This window comes from Dipodomys merriami, unplaced genomic scaffold, assembly GCF_024711535.1.
Source record: "Dipodomys merriami isolate MVZ:Mamm:240054 unplaced genomic scaffold, mDipMer1.0.p SCAF_995, whole genome shotgun sequence".
NCBI lineage: Eukaryota > Metazoa > Chordata > Mammalia > Rodentia > Heteromyidae > Dipodomys > Dipodomys merriami.
The window spans coordinates 206,906-225,000 of NW_027206618.1; the positions used below are offsets into that span (position 1 = coordinate 206,906).

General features: G+C 46.7%; 1 protein-coding gene across 3 annotated transcripts in view; it reads left to right on the plus strand.

Annotated features, from left to right (window-relative positions):
* LOC138822176 (F-box/WD repeat-containing protein 8-like) overlaps positions 1 to 18,095 on the plus strand; it is an 86,350-nt gene that overhangs the window by 54,366 nt on the left and 13,889 nt on the right. For all 3 annotated transcript variants that reach the window (XM_070014738.1, XM_070014736.1, XM_070014737.1), the window contains exon 7: positions 2,887 to 3,093. In XM_070014738.1, the coding sequence (XP_069870839.1) occupies positions 2,887 to 3,093 (207 nt within the window). The remainder of the gene's footprint in view (positions 1 to 2,886; positions 3,094 to 18,095) is intronic.

Sequence of the window (18,095 nt, forward strand, 5' to 3'; positions counted from 1 at the left end):
TTGCTAGGCGCGATGCTTAAGCACCCACTCCCTAGAGTCATGCCAGCATTTAGCTGTGTGGACTCCATGGGGTGGGAGATGATGGGGTCGTAGAAAGGACGTGCTCACACCTGTTCCTGCTGAAATTGGACCCTGGCACTAGGTAGCAGAGTGAACAGAAAAGTCACCCGTGAACAGTGAACTGATGGCCTGGCCTGGAGCCAGTCCTTACTTCTCTCCCTTTCTCTTGGGTGAAAATTTTATTAGAGCTGAAGAACTTTAAAAGCTGCTTGGTAACCTGACATTGCTGCTTCGCCACCTTGAGCTTCTTGATCCACTGTAGGTGCCATGGAGGGCTCCCTCACCCCTTCCTCTCACCTCGGGCTTTCACTGGACAAATGTGAATGTATAGTATGTCTGCTTGTTCTTAGAACCAGCGTAGTGCTTCTTCTGTGGGCTCCAGCTGAAGGGCGCTGTAGACCAGTTGTAAGCAGAAGACATGAGGCCATTACTTGAGATGAAAGTCCCTTTCTATGAAGTGCGAGTCCTGTTGGAAATAAAGCAGCGTCCTGGCCAGACAGGAAGCTTTTGAAGTACTTCACAGCTCCCAGCAAATGGCACAACCACTGTCCACCTGAGCTTCTTGGTCTGTCAGAAGCCCAACTTCTGAAGATGCTATGTTAGAAAAATAAGAAACAAGTTTTATAGCAGGGAGAAGCAGTAAACAGCCATTGGTGGAGACGTATTTAATAACACTTTTTATGTATTCTTTCTTGCCCAGGGTGAGGAGTTGCCACAGGCAGCCCTTGGCCCGTAGAGCTGGACCATTTCTGTCTCCCCAGATATTCTCCCCGAATAGCAGTGGCAGTGTTCCCAGGTTTGCAGTGTTAGCCTAGAGCATCCCTCCTTTGTGATGGAGCCTGGGCTGGGGATGTTGGGCTGCCAGTTGCACAGTTGAGCCCAAGGATTAGCGGACTCACCCGGATGTTTGCTTGCTCTCAAGCTTCTCTGGACAGCCTGCAGGATTCAGGCTTTTGAACTTGCTTGGCACACTGTCAGGGCGTTGCCGTCCTTTTACACTGTGGATTTTCATAATTACAGTGTGGCTCACCTTCAGCATCCATGTTCTTATCATTTACTCAGGCAGGTGAACACTTAGCATAAGCTGTTGCTCGTGGATAGAGAAAGCAAATTACTTCTGGAGAGTGCTCCTCATGTAGGGCAAACTAGAGAGTGCTAGCAAGTGGAATGCCCTTCCTGTCTTGGGGGCCAGCACACCTCTGTGGGGTCACTGCCTGGCACACACACACCCAGGGAACACTCAACCTTGCGGTGTTTAACCTTTTGCCAACACGTTTGTGTGTTTACAAAATGTACACTTGTGAACATATGCTTTGCTAATATTGTATTTAAGTTTCCTGTAAAAATGTATGTGTGGGGTGTGTGTGTGTGTATGAGAGAGAGAGAGAGAGAGAGAGAGAGAGAGAGAGAGAGAGAGAGAGAGAGAGAGAGCGCTTGTTCTGGGACTTGAACTCAAGGCTTGGGTGCTGTCCTTGAGATTTTTTTTGCTGAAGGCTAGTGCTCTATCCCTTGAGCCACAGTTCCACTTCCAGCTTTTTGGTGGTTAACTAGAGATATCTCATGGACTTTCCTGCCCAGACTGGTTTTTTTCCTGCCCAGACTGGCTTTGAACCATAATCCTCAAATCTCAAGCTTCTGAATAGCTACCGTTACAGACATGAGCCGCTGGTGCCCAGCTGAGTAAAGCTTCTTTTGGGGGGAAGGAGGGAGGAGGACTATTATCCCCTTGTGGTTTAGAATTAAAAGTATGCAGTAAGGATAATAGTGGGAAATTCTCCTTTCACTGTGACTTTCAACCCATTTCCCTCCTTGAAGACAGGAACTGTTAGTCCTATGTGTGTCCAGGTCCAGGGCACACTTCATCTGTCCTGTCATATCACATGTCAGCATACCCACATCCTCTTGCCTGTTTCCCCACAACCTCCAGTTTATCTGGTAGATTGCCCCATTTGCATCAGCTTATACAGAAGTCTTCATGCTTTCTTTGGTGACAGCACAATACTCCTTACAGATGTGTACTTCGTATTAGTCTGTTAGTAATGGGTAGTAGATGTTTCTGTTTTCCCAGTTCCTCTGTGTGTGTGTGTGTGTGTGTGTGTGTGTGTGTGTGTGTGTGTGTTGTGTGGGTGGGTGGGTGTGGGTGTCTGCGCGTGCACACACACTTGCATTGCCCAGAAACCCAGGGCCTTGTTCATGTTAGGATGGTGTATTATCACCAGGCTCCATTCCCACTCTTTAAGTTTTTTTGTTTTATTCAAGTGCAAGGGATAGAACCCAGGGCTTTGTGCCTACTAGACATGTACTCCTCCACTGAACTATATTCCCAACCCTGACTTTCCTGTTTTAGTTTTTAAAACTATAACAAAAAGTACCCTATGGAGATAACTTCCTCCACAGACATTTTGCAGGTGTGTGAGTTTACTCATGAGTACTGTATAGATCACACTTGCTGGCTTGGAATGTACATGCAGTAAGTGTTGCCAGATTTCCCTGTAAGTGGACTGGAATTCATCCCCACATCAGTAAGTGGGGTACATAACGTAAGACCCTGTTAACTATAGTTTGGGGTGTCTCAGACGTTGTGGCTGTCACTGATGTGACAGGAACAAAATGGCATTTCAGTGAGTTTTCACCAGGTAGGTTTCCGTTTAGGAGTGTGTAGTGTTTCTGTTACATTTGGGCAGGTGCTGTTTCATTTCTGTGAACCATTCCCTTCCCCTTCTTTGTTAGTTGAACTATTGGTCCCATTAATGTGCAGGAAGAGTTTATTGTTTGTGACCAAGTCAGGACAACTTTAACGGATTAACAACTCTTATCCTTTGACAGGTTGACTACCTTGAAATAGTTCCAGATACAGGACGGTACCCTGTGGCAATAGCCACAGCTGGAGATCTGGTATACCTGTTAAAAGCCGAAGACTCAGCCAGAACCCTCCACTACGTCTATGGCCAGCCCGTCACTTGTCTAGATGTCTCTGCCAGCCAGGTTGCCTTTGGCGTGAAGAGTCTGGGATGGGTGTATGAAGGAAACAAGGTACAAAAATAGCAAGATGTATAATTAACACTGATTTTTTTTAAGAGACAATTTAACAAACTTGATTTTATTTTCATATGTATTAGGGCAGTGTGTGTCCACATAGTAAAAAAAAAATTAGGTACTTAAAAAGTAATTCCTGGGCTGGGAAGGTGGCTCAGCAGTAGAGTGCTTGCCTTGCATACATGAGTCCCTGGGTTTGATTCCTCAGCACCACATAAACAGAAAAGGCCAGAAGTGGCACTGTGGCTCAAGTGGTAGAGCACTAGCCTTGAGCTGAAGGGCTCAGGGACAGTGCCTGAGCCCAGAGTTTAAGCCTCACAACCAACAAAAAAATAATTGTTTTTTCTCTCTCTCCTCCCTCCATCCCCACTACACAGAAGAAATTTTAAATAATAACAGCTTAGTTGTGTTGCTGTTATTACTTGGTACTGGGGATTGACCCAGGGCTTCCACTGTGCAACACTGCCAGCCCCTTTCATATTTTTCATAGCAGGTCCTGCTTCTCTGACTTACGTGAATAGATTTACCCCTCCAGTAAGTTGTAGTGGATGCAATTGAGAAACTGATAAAGAACAGCTCAGCACAAAATAACACAGATCAGCCTTCAGATAGATGAAGGTAGGAGGGTTTTTTGGCTGACTCAAATTTCCAGCCCAATTAAAAGCATTAATTATGAGAATGAGCTGAGCACATGGATTGAAATTTATGCTTTACAATGTATAGCTCAAGCCAGCTATTGATGGCTCACGCCCGTAATCCTCCCTACTCGGGAGGCTGAGATCTGAGGGTTGCAGTTTGAAGCCAGGCAGGCGGGGCAGGAAAGTCTGATACTTTTATCACTAATTAAACTATTAGAAAAAGTTGGAAGTAGAGCTGTAGTTCAAGTGGTAGGACACTAACCTTGAATAAAAGAACCTCAGGGATGGAGCCTAGGCCATGAGTTCAAACCCTAGGACTGCCTCCAAAAAAAAAAAAAAAGTATAGCTCTTTTAATAACTTACTACCTGGTGTTTTTATTGGTGTCTTAAAGTTAGTTTACTGCAGTTGCTTTTAAATAGTGGTTTGGAAGCTGACAAAATCACTCAGTCGTATAAATGTTTTGTGAGCACACCAGACACTCATGGGTGACTGGCTTGCAGTACCCATTTGACAAGGGTTCCTCTGTACAACTCTCCTTTTTGTAGCTGCTCACCTTCCCATCTGATTGCCTGTTTTTTCTGCCAATACTGAGGCTTGAACTGTGGGTCTGGACACTGTCCCTGAGCTTCTTTATCTCAAGGCGATCTCTACCACTTGAGCCACAGCACCACTTCCAGCTTTTGGGAGTAGTTTATTGGTGATAAGAGTCTCACAGAGACTCCTGCGCTGGCTGGCTTTGAACCATGATCCTCAGATCTCAGTCTCCTGAGTAGCTAGGATTACAGTTGTGAGCCACCAGCACCCAACTAAAAGGTCAGATTTTTAAAGGTTCTTTTAATATATTTCATGGCTAGGTACTGTGTTCTGATTCAACCATATGAAGATAGGAATGATAGGTGCACAGGGGGAGGACTCCTCCCGCACCTGTCAACCTGCTGCCCTTCTCTGCGTGCTGGCCAAGTTCCCACACTTAGAAGCAAAGTACTATGCAGACCTCAATTCCCTGTTGTAAATGGTAAAGCCAGGTGCCAGTGATTCACACCGGTAATCCTAGCTATTCAGGATGCTGAGATCTGAGGATTGCAGCTTAAAACTGGCCTGGGCTGCACGGAGATAGGTCTTTTAGATAAAAATGAGTCTGGAAGTGTTACATACTTGTGTTCTCCGGCTTCAGTGGCGCACATGACCTTAATGGGGAGAGGGCTTGGGATTGCTGAAGAAAACAAGTGTGAAGTAGCTGTCTGCAGTTGCGAGGCCAGTGTGAACACTCCCTGGGGCCCTTTATGTCCAACCGTCCCTCTGAAATGTGTTCCTGGGTCTGTCAACAATACTCATTTATGAAAATGTGTTTGTGGTACCATAGCATCTTTATTCATTCTTTGCTGTAGGAATTAATTTTTGCTCTCAGAAGTGGAGTTTGCCGATTGAATTGCCTTGTTTAAGAGCATAATGATGACGATGTGTCTCGTGCCTCATAAAGGAAGAAAGAGATCCACTTAGGGCTCTTAGCATCATTCTATGCATTTGGACACATTTCCTAATTTGGTTCTGAAGCACTTGGCACTTGATGGCTGATTGTATTTAGCAGCACGTGGTTCGCATCCTGATCAGGGAGGGAGTGACATAATGCAGAGGCTGGGGTGAGCTGGATGAGGCCGCTCCGCGCTGGGCAGCACTGCCTCAGCCTGCATCATGTTGGAAAGCCAGGCCTAATGTCTCTCGTGGTCATTCCCGTCCCGTACACAGATGTGGAGAAACTGCAGCGATCGTGGTCCTCACCATAAGGTGGAATAGCTGAGTGGAGAATGTCTAGAATTAGAAATGCAGTGCTCCTAGAGGTCGGCCACATTCTGCCACACCTCCACCAGAATCGGAGGCCCCTCTCTGTACTTCAGGGTGTCACTTAAGATGGAAAGTTCAGAAAATAGAAGCATTATTTTTTACTGCTCACCTGAAATATTTAGAATTTTTAATATTTACCCTCTTGGAGAAGATTAGGAAAGTAGCTCCTGGAGACCAGGTTTTGGGTTATTGAGTGGTTCTGACTGTCAGAAGGATCCATTACAGTTCAGGTGTCTCACTGTTAATGAATCCCAATTGTATGCATATTACACATTAGTTACTCACTGGTTAGTGACTGGTACTGCCTGTCAGTGGATGCTGACTACTGTGTGCTGTGTGTTAACCACCTGACTAATGCTGGAAGAGAGACATGGGTTCATGTTCCAGCCTTATGATCCGTAGCAGTGAGAAGGGCTACAAGAGGTGCACAGTGAGCTTGGTGAGTTCAAGTGATGATAATTTTCTAGATAAATAGATGAGAAATGGACATTCAAATTGTGTTATGTGTTTTAGTACTAAAATGATACTAGTACTTTACATCATTGTTAGTATCCTGTCAATAATGACTAGTAATAAATGAAATTCTCCTCACTTGTGAAAACACTGGAGAGCTTCTCAGAGCCCTGGAGTTGCTCAAGACAGCAGAAAACCCTGCAGCAGAGAGGCCTCTGAGAACATTGGCAACTTGATTCCCAGTCAGTGAGGAATGGTTGTTCGGTACAAAAGCCTTTCTGGAATGTAGCTGCTTCTTCAAGAAGCCCAGAGTGCGCTGGGCACTGGTAATACCAGCTACCCAGGAGGCTGAGATATGAGGATTGGGGTTCAAAGTCAGCTCAGACAGGAAAGTCTGTGAGACTCATCTCCAATAAAACAGGAAGTGGTACTATAGCTCAAGTGGTAGAGTGCTACCCCTGAGCTGAAGAGCTGAGGGACAGCGCCCAGGCCTAGAGTTCAAGCCCCATGACTGACCAAAAAATAAAAAAATAAAAAAGCCAAGAGCAATTTCAGATCCTTTAGTGATTCTGGAAGGGGGCAGCAAAGTTCTGGCAAGTAGAGCTAGGGGAAAAGACTGTCAGCTCCCAAGCTGTCAGATACATCACCACTGGAGTTCTGGTGCCTGGAAAGGTAGGCAGTGTCTGTGGCCATGGCTGGTACTCTGTACTTCTTAGATCCCACCTCCTCCTTCTACATCTCTCAGCTTTGAGGTCAGGCAGTCTGTGGAGGCAGTGTGGGCAGAGGCAGCAGCCCCTGGGCTTGTGGGCATGTGGCTCACCACCCGTGCAGTGACAGCAGCCCTCTTTTTCACAAGATTTCTTTCCAAGGAACCGTTGTGGAAGAATGCACTTAGAGAAGGACGAGTGCAGGGGTGTGTGCATGCTTCTCTGTGGAATCCTCACTGGAGGAGGTTGGCGCCCAATCTCCCATGGCCTCTGTCTACACACTTGCCTGGTTTCTGCTGCTGGCTTTCTCTGTTGGTGGTGGTAGTTTTGTGGTTTTGTGGTACTGGGCCTCAAGTTCAGGGCTTTACTGAGCCACACCATGGCCCAGTGTGTTTTTGAACACTGGTGACACTGGTATTAATTTCTAATTTTTAAAGAAACTAGAAGTTGCTCTGAGCAATTAGGCCTAATTTTTCTAATGGCCCTCCTGGTTATTGTGGATTTTCCCTACTGGTTCACCACCCCCCTGTGCAGGGGAGAGTGGGGACTTGGAGCCGACGGCTGCATCTGTTTCCCGGCACAGATGGATATGGCTTTGGTTTCTTTGTGCCAGATGAGTCTCGGGGTAAATATTGCCCAGACAGCAGCTCGGTTTGTTAGTGTTTTTCAGCTAGTGAGGCCTGTTGGAAATGTTTTCCTCATTCCAGGAGTAAAAGCACTAACCCTGTAGTGTGCTCCCCACAGTGGAAGCCAGTGTTACTAGTTGAGGGTGAAGGGGGTCGGGGGAAGGGCACTGAAAGCAGCCCTGTGAGTCTGAATCTCTTCCGAGTATCTCACACTTCCCTGTACACACATACAAATGGCAGTTGAAGAGCGCTGGCACTGTAGCATGAAGCACAGAACTTTGCTTTTGATTCCATTACCCAGAAGAATATGATTTATTCATTTACTCAACACGTCAGTCTTCTATAAGCCACTAGGTTAGAGAGTGTGTTTATAATTAACTTATCAATTATTGAGTTGCGCACAAGTCCTTCTAATGGATGCAAAGTTACTCGTCAAGGCATTTCGTCAGTATGATATTAATTTACAGGGTGAATCCCCTTGTAGACTAGCAAAGGAAACCTCTTGCTAACGTGAAGCCATGAGCCATGCAAGGTGTGCCTCATGCAGAAGGCAGCCCCGCCACAACCCAGACTCCAGCTGTTGCTCCTCCTTCCTGTAATGCCAGCTCCATGGATGTCTGCTGCCCCAGATCCAGATCCATACCCAGCTTTCTTCAGATCTGGCCCAGGCGCTACCTGCTTTCCAGGGCAGAGAGGGGCCTGTGCTGCGCTAGTCCCTTGTTCACAATAAACTTTAAAGTGCATGCTGGAAATAACACTTCCTTAGCTACATTGCGCAGGACCCACCCTTCCCCTACCATGGTCGTCCTTGATTCCAGGTGTCCCCTCTCCTGTCAGCAAACCATGTGCTTAGAACCATGGCTGTATGCTCAGGACTGGGTAAAGAAGGCCCTGCTGCCCACCTTCAGCCTGGCCTTCAACACTGGGGTGTTGGCTCCCTTAGCTCCCACGTCTTTTGTCCCATGCCCTCAAAATGAGCTCTTTGATCCAACCAGCCAGGGCATGCTGTGTCTTTGTGACTGGAGTCTAGCAGTCCTCCCTTTTCCCTTCTGGAGGTTGCTCTGTGCCTTCTAGGAGAGAGCTGTCTGGAGTCCACCTACTGCGACTGCCCTGAGCTCGGGCAGGACCCAGGCCTGCACCTCGAATTTTGTCACTGTTACCACCCAGCATTGTGGCCTGACCAGAAGGCAGTGGTCGGGAGTTGGTTAGTACCGTATAGTGGATTGCGCTGCGCAGAGCTTGCATGTAAGAAAACACTAAATTCCAGCTGTGATTAATGACTGTTTTGATGGGGATGGGCCAGGTGGTGATGTGGCAAGCTGACAGGTACAGGAATAGTTGGCTGTTCTTGCTGCCACCTCGCCTACCTTTGTTCTCTGTGTAATTTGGGGCAAGGTTAGTGATTGAAGCCTTGGTTTCTTGATGTATAAAAGTTGTATTCATCGCTGTTCCTCTGGGACTCAGGTGGGGTGTTAATTCAGAAAGGGCTTCTGCAGAGGCCCAGCTGAAGCGGTCCCCAGAGACAGCATCCAGTATCAGGAAGCACGGCCAGAGGAGAAGAGGCCTCTGGAAATGGAAGGGATCCTGTGGCCGGACTGCCTGCTCTCTGCCGAAGGCTCTGAGGAGTCTTCTGCGTCTTTATCCAGTCTCACTTGGGGCCAAAGTAGAAGTTACCAGGTTAGTCAAAAGACAGTTGCTAAGCAGCAGCTAGTATTCTGCACTTCATAGGCCACGTCTGTGCAGTCAGGCTTCTAGACAATCTCAGGTCACAGCTAGCTCACGTGTCAGCTCACCATTTAAAACTCGTGTCTACGTTGTCCTTTATCACATCCGCACTCTCCCTGTAGTAACCCTCACTGGGACAACAACTTTGCGTGGGCAAGCCACAGCATTTGACGTGTTCTACATTATCTCGAGGCAGACTGTGGACATATAAGGAGGGGTGAGGCCTTCCACTCCCATCGTCCCTTTGCTTTGTTGTTGTCATCACTTCCTTGGGCAGTGAACACTGGGTTTGTCTTACTGGATTTCATCCTTTGTGGTCGCAGCTCATCCTTGTTCTTGGACGGCAGCAGAGACAACGCGCAGAGGTCTGGAACAGCATCGGGCCTCGTGCTGTGTGCCGCTCCCTCCACAGTGGGCCTGGCCTGCTCTTCCTGTATCTCTCCCAGCACGGATGTGTTGGGGGAGAGAGAGTTGGCCTGGGTTTGCTGGACTCTACCCGAGTGTTCTCTTGCTGTCTGGTTCCTTTCAGGCTTAGGTCACAATAGGTGTGGGATTGGCCTCACTCTGGTCCTTTGTAGACATCTGCCCACATCACAAAGCCCCACGCTTGGCACAGCCTGCGTGGTTGGCACTGCCTCCCTGGGAGGAGCCCAGTCCTGGAACAGCGGGGGTTGCAGGTGCATTGGCACGTGGCGGGGCGCTCACCCGGGCTTTGCCTACCCAGTGCCTGGCGGTGCTCAGCAACACCGTCCCGTCCCTGAAGTATCTCAGCCCTGTGGGCTTGTCACTCCAATTAAAACTTAAACATGAAGGCAGCCAGGCTTCTCCCTTTGTGCTGAGTGTGAGCACCACACTGCCAGAAGCATGTTGTGGAAACGGGGGGGGGGGTGTCTTTCAGGGGCCGCGCTTCTGTGCTTGTGTCGGAGCCACCTCTTCAGGCTCAGCATCGCTGTTGTCCTGGTGTTCCTGGGAGGCGGGTTTCTGTTTGCCAACAGAAAGTCACCTTTGGGACGCCATGAAAGTCACTGTGCTGTGCTCACAGATATAGCCCCTTGCAAGCCGCACACCATGACTTATCTCTGGCAGGGACTTACAAAATAGTCTCTCTGGCTGATTGTCAAAAATTACATCATATTGGAGTAAACTGCTTTTAAATCAGACATCCATTATTCATGTATATTAACTGCTTTTTTATTTTTTTATTGGCAGTTTTGTGTGTGATTTACTCTACTAGCTCCTTTCTTCTCTCTTTCTCTCTCTCTCTCTTTATTTTAAATCTTAGCTCATCTGTGAATTTATAGAGGCTGTTCACTTGGCTTTGTGTGTGAACATAAGTGTGCAGACCCGTGTTTTGTAGTGTAACTTTACATTTCTGCTGTGTGGAGTAAAAGTAGCACTTTGGGTGATACACATGAATATGTTCTTCTCGAAAGATTTAGGGTCCTTTTCCCTTCATATCTCTCCTTTTTTAGACAGTGAGTATTTCCAGTCGTATATTCATCTAGATCTGCACCAAGTGAAGCTGCACCTGCCACTCAGGAAACTGCCAACCCTGTTGCTGTGGGTGACGGCAAGTAGACAGTCCCCAGTGGATCAACAGACACATGCGGTGTGAACACTCGCCCACAGCGGTAGACATGCAAGGCTGTGTAGGTCTGACCCACAGTGGTAGATACACGCAGGTGTGCAGCACTTAACACAGCCAGTCATTCTTTCATCAGATCCCTGCTGAGCCCCCGGTGGCCAGACACAGTACAGGTATCCAAGGAGGTGTCTGTCCATGGCGAGCGCGGAGCCAGGCGCCCGGTGCAGCTGGCGTCATGGTGATTGCCGTGCATTTTCCTCACGCGTGGCATTTGGCTAGTTGGAAATAATGTCTACATAGTTTGTTCTGTCTGATCCCCAGATCGGTGGTGTTCCTTTTGTTGCATACTATCAGCTCTTGCACACTTCTGTGCACATTGAACCTTTGTCAGTGTTCCAGCATCACAGACCTTCCCTGCAATGATTTTGTCTCCCAAAAGTTGTATTTATTCTTTAGACTATCTGTGTTGTTTTTTTTAAGTGAGGGCACTACTGTTCTGTGTTTCCATGTAAAAGCATCTTGATACCATCCTTGAAAAGTTTTGTTAGTCTGTTATTCCTAGGTTAATAGGTATTTTCCCTCGATCCTCTGAAGACATAGGTTTTGGCTTGCATTGATAGAACTAAGAAGTTCATGTACCTGTCCATCTTTCATCACTTTGGACCGAGCATGGTGGTAGCTGGGATCCCTCACACTCAGGAGGATGAGGCAAAGAATTTTGAGTTCAAGGCCACCCTGGGCTGCATACCCAGACCCTGACCAAAGAAAAACAAAGAAAATCATTGGGTTGTTTTTAGTTTTCTGTGATTTTACTCCAATGTCTCTGAGTAGATTTGTTTTTATGTTTCCTAGGATTTCTTTGGATTTCAGTGGTAGGAAATTCTCATCCATTGTTTTATTTATTTATTTATTTATTTATTTTTGTCAGTCGTGGGGTTTGAAATCTGGCCCTGAGCACTGTCCCTCAGCTCTACAGCTCAAGGCTAGTGCTCTACCACTTGAGCTACAGCGTCACTTCCGGTTTTCTGGTGCTTTATTGGAGATAAGAGTTTCACGGACTTTCCTGCCCAGGCTGGCTTTGAACCGCGATCCTCAGATCTCAGCCACCTCAGCTAGGATTACAGGCGTGAGCCACCGGCGCCCGGCTCATCCATTGTTTTATTGAAAACTCCTCTGCTATTTCTGTCTGGAAAAACAGAACAACTCGGGTTTGATGTGTGTTCCCTGAGCATGTTCTCTTTCTGCGCTATTCACCACATGCTCAGAATTGTCTCTCTGAATTGCATTCTAAGTAATTCCTCCACTGCATCCTCCAGCTCACACATTCTCTCTTGGACTCTTATTTCCTGCTTAGCTCATCCTTGACTTTATAATTTATAGAAATTTTATGTTGTTTTTCAAATTTGCTTCATCGGGTTTTCTGCGCTGCAACTTCTCCCTTTTCTCCTGTAAGCTCAATCGATGTGCATTTTTTATATCCTTTATCTGATAAACATCTAATATGCTTGGAGGTTTGCTTTTTCCTCTCACAATAAATTATTTCTTTCTGTATTTGGATTTTTTTTTTAACCATCAGCTAATACTTGGCTGGTTTTTATTTGTAGGTCTCTGGAGGTCTGAGTTAAGGTGGTCTTCTCCTGAGGAGGTTCTTCAGCCAATGGGAGACATGATACCCAGCTGAGAGGACCTTAATTCCTAGGCTTGGCCCTTGGTGGTGTAATACATAAATCCTAGCCCTGTGCTGTACAGTGGCACACCCACCACTTCAGGTGGCTCTCCCCACAGGCGGGTGGATGGATTTCCCCCTAGATTGCTTCTTACTGAATGTCCACAGGGGCTCAGTTGTATGTGGCCATCTCCATTCTGGTATTCTCTTTGCTCCCCAGACACTGGGTCTCCTGACGCCCTAGCTCTCCAATCTCCTGGCTCTGGCAGGAGCCCTGAGACTAGCTCCTGGCCCAGGGAATGCCTTACTCCTTGGGAGCACACGGTGTTGGAAGGCTATGTCGTGACCAGCAGGGTCTTCTCCCGCCTTCTCAGCCTGTCTTCAGGTGTGCTGTTCCACATGTTACCAGCAGACCTCAAGGCTGAGCGCTTTATGAAGAAAGACATCTTGAGAGCCTCCTTCTGTTTGGGGCTAGAATAAAGCAGCTCTTTTGTTTAGGCCAGCAGCAAGATCAAACATCTAGAAGGTGGTGGTGTGTTAAGCAATAACGGATCCTTTTATGCAGTTGTGGGCCTCAGACTGGCTGAGTGCTGGCTTTGCCTGGTATGGACTTGTCAGTTATCTCCAAATATAGATACAAGTGCTTAAGATGGAGTATGTGACAAACATAGCACCTGAGCCTGCCAGGCTATTGCTGCTGTTTACATGGGAGGATGGAGGGATAGATGGACAGTTGTACAGGCTGTAGGATTTCTGCTCCAAGTCTGAGGAGCATTCTCCAATGTGTGCTGTGATACTTGGTAACTGAGCTGACCTGATCTGATGAGATCACAGCCTCCTCAGGAACTCTTCATCCTCAGAAAAGAGAGGAAGAAAACACCGAGTTCAAGATGGCCCATGGGAACACCAGATGAAGCGTGTAGATGCAAGAACTCTGTGTGCCAAGGGCTTCATGGAGAGGCTGAGTACACTTGAGTGGGTGGAAAGGAGAACATGAGGTTTATTGGCTTAATGCTCCAGAGTTTGGTCTCTGAGCATGACTTTTCCCCTCAGAAAAAGAAGATAACATGTGGTGGTGACAGAGGAGAGCTACCAGGGAGCAGAAGGAAGACAGAAGTCTGCTCTCAGAGACCTGGCTTTCAGCCAGGTCTTCTGCTCCACTTTAGTCTGGTCTAGCATCTCCTCACCTTTGGCTCTTTCTCACTTCCTGTTTGAAAATGGTGGTGGACAAATGACCTCTGAGCTCTTAAAGTGCTCTACTGGGAAGAGGTATTCTACCCATCTTTGCCCCTTGGAGAGGTGGGGCAGGGTACAGAGGATGGGCCAGCTGTCCCCATGCAGCCGCTGTAGGCCAAGGCCTCTCGCTGCTCAGATACACTTAAAGGGAACAGGATGGAACTTCCTCCTTGTTCATCAGTACAGAGCCCAACTTCTAGCATAGCATGGCGCCATAATCTTCATGGGGATCTCTGTGTGGAGGTGGCTCCTGTTTTCTCATGTCAGACAGACACTTAGGGAAAGTTTTTGGTGCTAACTCCCATTCTTGCAGGATGAAGGAGATGGCTTGCCTTGAGCCTTTTCTGTCGTGGTTTACGTGGAAAGCAATGGCATCTGGGTACCTGAAACAACTCAGGTCATGTGAGCAAGAGCAAGCCTGCCCAGCTAGGGCAGTTGCTGAGCTTTCCAGATGTTGGATTGTGGTCATTGCCTCCCACCTCACTACTACTGCTTATAATGAAAGCTCTAGGACCCAGATGGTGGTCTCCTTAGAGATAGGTTCCCAGTATAGGGCAGCAGGCTGTGGGTTGCTTGTTCTCATTGTTTCTGTCCATTCCAACACCTAATGCAGAGGAGATGAAAACCAAATATTTGTCACCTGGCTACTGAGTAAGTTACAGTGTTATTTGTTTTTGTTAAAAAAGGGAAGGAGCATTTAGCTGAGTGGAAGAGCACTTGCCTGGCAAGCGCAGGGCCTAAGTTTGGTCCTCAGCCTTGCCAAAACAAACAAAAAACATAATATACCCATCAGTGTGGAATTAATATGTATATATTACATTATATAATATATGTTATATATTATATTTTCCACATTCTGCAACCATCCAAAAGAATGAGGTTTACCTGTAGGCACCGAAAAGTGGAAAATTGAACTATAAAGCAGTAACCCCATGCAGAGGACAGTTTATGCACATACATAAAAAGAAAGACATTCACACTTTAAAAAAATCTAAAAGCAGCCACTTGTAGTATACACCTGTTATATCAAGAGAGTTATGAGTTCAAGGCCAGCAGGAGCAAAATTAGTAAGAGCCTACCTCAGAGACAAAACCAGAAGGATCAAGGTGTGGCTCAAATGGTAGAGGAAGGCCCTGGGTTTAATCCCCAGTGCTTTCTGAAAACGTCCACACCAAACTGGCTCTATCCTGGGAGCCAAGGAAAAGGAAATACTAGCCATGTGGCAGTGGCTCACACTTGAAATCCTAGCTGCTCAGGAGGCTGAGACCTGGAGGACCACAGTACAAAGCCAGAACAGGAAGAAAAGTTGGTGAAACTCTTTATCTCCAATTAACCAGCAAAATGCTAGACTGGAAGTATGACTTGGTGGTGAAACATCAGCCATCAGCAAGAAAGCTAAGACTGGAGGCCCTGAATTTAAGCTCCAGTACACACACACACACACACACACACACACACACACACACACACACACACACACACACACACACACACACACACACACACACACACACACACACACACACACACACACACACACACACACACACACACACACACACACACACACACACACACGGTTAGTTGTTTGGGTTAATTCTTTTTTTTTTTTAATTTGTCGGTCCTGGGGCTTGAACTCTGGGTCTGGGCGCTGTCCCTCAGCTCTTCAGCTCAAGGCGAGCGCTCTACCACTTGAGCTACAGCGCCACTTCCGGTTTTCTGGTGGTTTATTGGAGATAAGAGTCTCACGGTCTTTCCTACCCGGGCTGGCTTTGAACCGCGATCCTCAGATCTCAGCCTCCTGAGTAGCTAGGATTACAGGCGTGAGCCACCAGCGCCCGGCTGGGTAATTCTTAAAGAATCTTTCAGTACACGTTTGCTGTAATCACTGTGGAAACTCACCCATAACATACACTTGGTGCCTAAGAGAAAACAACCTCAATGACAGCGAGGAGTCGGTGGCCACATTAGCGTGGAGCATCCTCTCCAGCAGTGCAGCCGTGGGGAGCTTCCCAGTGTATCTGAACACCTCTGAGATGAGTCAAGTGGCTGTGAGTTGACTCACCCAGCTAGAGCAATAAAGAGAAAAATTAGTCTAATGCATAGTCTTAACAAGAAGGAGAGTGCGAGCATGAATTATTAATGTGACTAGTCTGTGGCAATCAGATAAAATGAAGTCCCATTTGCTCAACCTTATTAAAAGAGAGTGGGGGCAGGAGGGAGGGAGAGAAAGAGGGAGGGAAGAAGCATGGTAAAGGGCGTTAAGGGACTTCTAACATGGAAGGCCTGCCTTGAAGATGGTAATGTGTTTTCTAATCTCTGTGGTCTTTAACTAAACACAATAGTAAAGGTTCTCTTCGCATAGTTCTGACTCGTTGAATTATTGAACATTTTAGAAAATACTTGACTGCTGACTTAGATGTCTTTATGATGAATTGGCAGTCTTTTTGGCAAGGGATTTGGTCCTCCTATATCACACAGAGATGATTTCATCCACTTGTCAAGAAAGAACTTTTAGAAAAAGTAAAGACATACTGACGATACCAGCTTTCAGTCCTTAGATTTACCATCAACCCCTTATGGCTGAAGGCCTCCCTTCATGCTGCAGAAGTTTAACTTTTTAAAAAGCAAGAAAAGGGAGAGTTCAAGTTGTTGAAATTGCTGTAATAAGTGGGTAAAAATTACTTCTAAAAATTAACACATTTCTAAATGTTCGTGTAGTCTGTGTACATACTTAATGTGTACATACAAATATGTAGTTTCTGATGGGGGGGATGCCTGTCACTCAGACATTTACAGTCAGGTTGGAGCAATCAGGTTCTTTCTTCTCTTAGTTATTTTGAAATATTCACAGAATATTATTTTTATAGTATACCATCAGGTTGCCATTTTTAATTTTAAGATGATTTGTTGAAGGAGGAAAATTTGATTCTTTCTGTACTTGGAAGAATGCTCTTCTTTTGATTGTCCCTGAACCTCTTTATGCTCAATGCTAGTACCCTACCATTTGAGCCACAGCACTACTTCCAGGTTTTGAGTAGTTTTAGGTAAGAGTCTCTTGGGGACTCTTCTGCCCAGGCTGGCTTTGAACTGTGATCCTCAGATCTCAGCCCCCTGAATAGCTAGGATTACAGGCATGAGCCACTGGCGCCCAGCTTGGTTATTTTTAAATAGTTAAAATCTGAGATGTAAGCCAGGCACTGGTGGCTCACGCCTATAATCCTAGCTACTTAGGAGGCTGAGATCTGAGGATTACAGTTCAAAGCCAGCCTTGGCAGGAAAGTCCGTGAGACTCTAATCTCCAATTAACCACTAGAAAACCAGAAGCAGTGTTGTGGCTCAAGTGGTAGAGCACTTGCCTTGAGCTGAAGAGCTCAGAGCCAGAGCCCAGGCCCAGAGTTCAAGCCCAATGACTGACCAAAAAAAAAATCTGAGATGTTTTTGATGCCATTCCATTTTTGATAGGGACCCAGCTTATTCTCCAGTCTTCATGAAGTAAGAAGGGATTTTGGATCGCAAATCTAGATGCTCTTAGTGAGAGCTGTTAGTAGGATTATGGGTTTCTACGACCAGAAATTTCCCCCAAATCACTTGTTAGCATGTGTGCTAGCGGTGGCCTTCAAAGCAGAAATGGTTTGCTTTTTTCTTCCTCAGTGCCAGTGTACGAATCAACACCATTGTGTGATAAATGTGTAAGTTAACAAGAAAAGGAAAGCACGTGATTCCACATATGCTGAGAAAAGTTCATTGTAACATTACTGGAAAGTTTGGGAGTTTGTGGTTCATTTAAAACACGTATTGCGTGATCAGCAGAAAGATGACTACTGAGGGAGGGGTGTGGGTACTAGCAAGGGGAAGGACTGTGCGCTCAGCACCTACGGGTGATCCAGAGCAGCCACTACTGTGAACTGAATGGAGTGGAACTGAACTAGTCAAGTTTTTAATGACTGCTGAAGTAGTCTTCAGAAAGCTTCCTGTGAGTCATCCTCTCCCTCCCCCTTTGCTGGAGAGAAGAGTGGAGCAGCCAAGATGAGGGCTGTGTTGTCTCCACACCTTTCACACCTGAGAGAACAGAGCTTCCTACGCCACCAGGGGTGGGAGAAGAAGGCGCCAGTGCAGGTTAGTCTACAGAAATCACCAAATGGTTAGCCCAGCAGGCTTCATCTTCCTTGCCCCTGCTTCCTGCCCCTTCCTCGCCCCGGTCTTTACCGTCTATGATGTAGATACAGAAAAAGAGCCCTCCCTGGGTCATCTGCAAGCTGGCCTAGCCCTTGGTACCTGCCCTTCCCATTCATTCTAAGCAGCCAGGAACTCTCTTTTCTGTTCAAACACTGGGCTACCTGGGCTAGGGATGGATGGAGTGCAGCGATGGAGCACCCTCTGGTCTTGATCCTAGGGAATAATCCCTGGCACTAAAAAAAGAAAGTACAATTTAGGGGACCTAACTTCCCCATCTGGCATTTTCTTTAGTGACCTATGAGTTAGTTTGCGTTTCCTGTTGTCATTCTGGTGGCTGTATC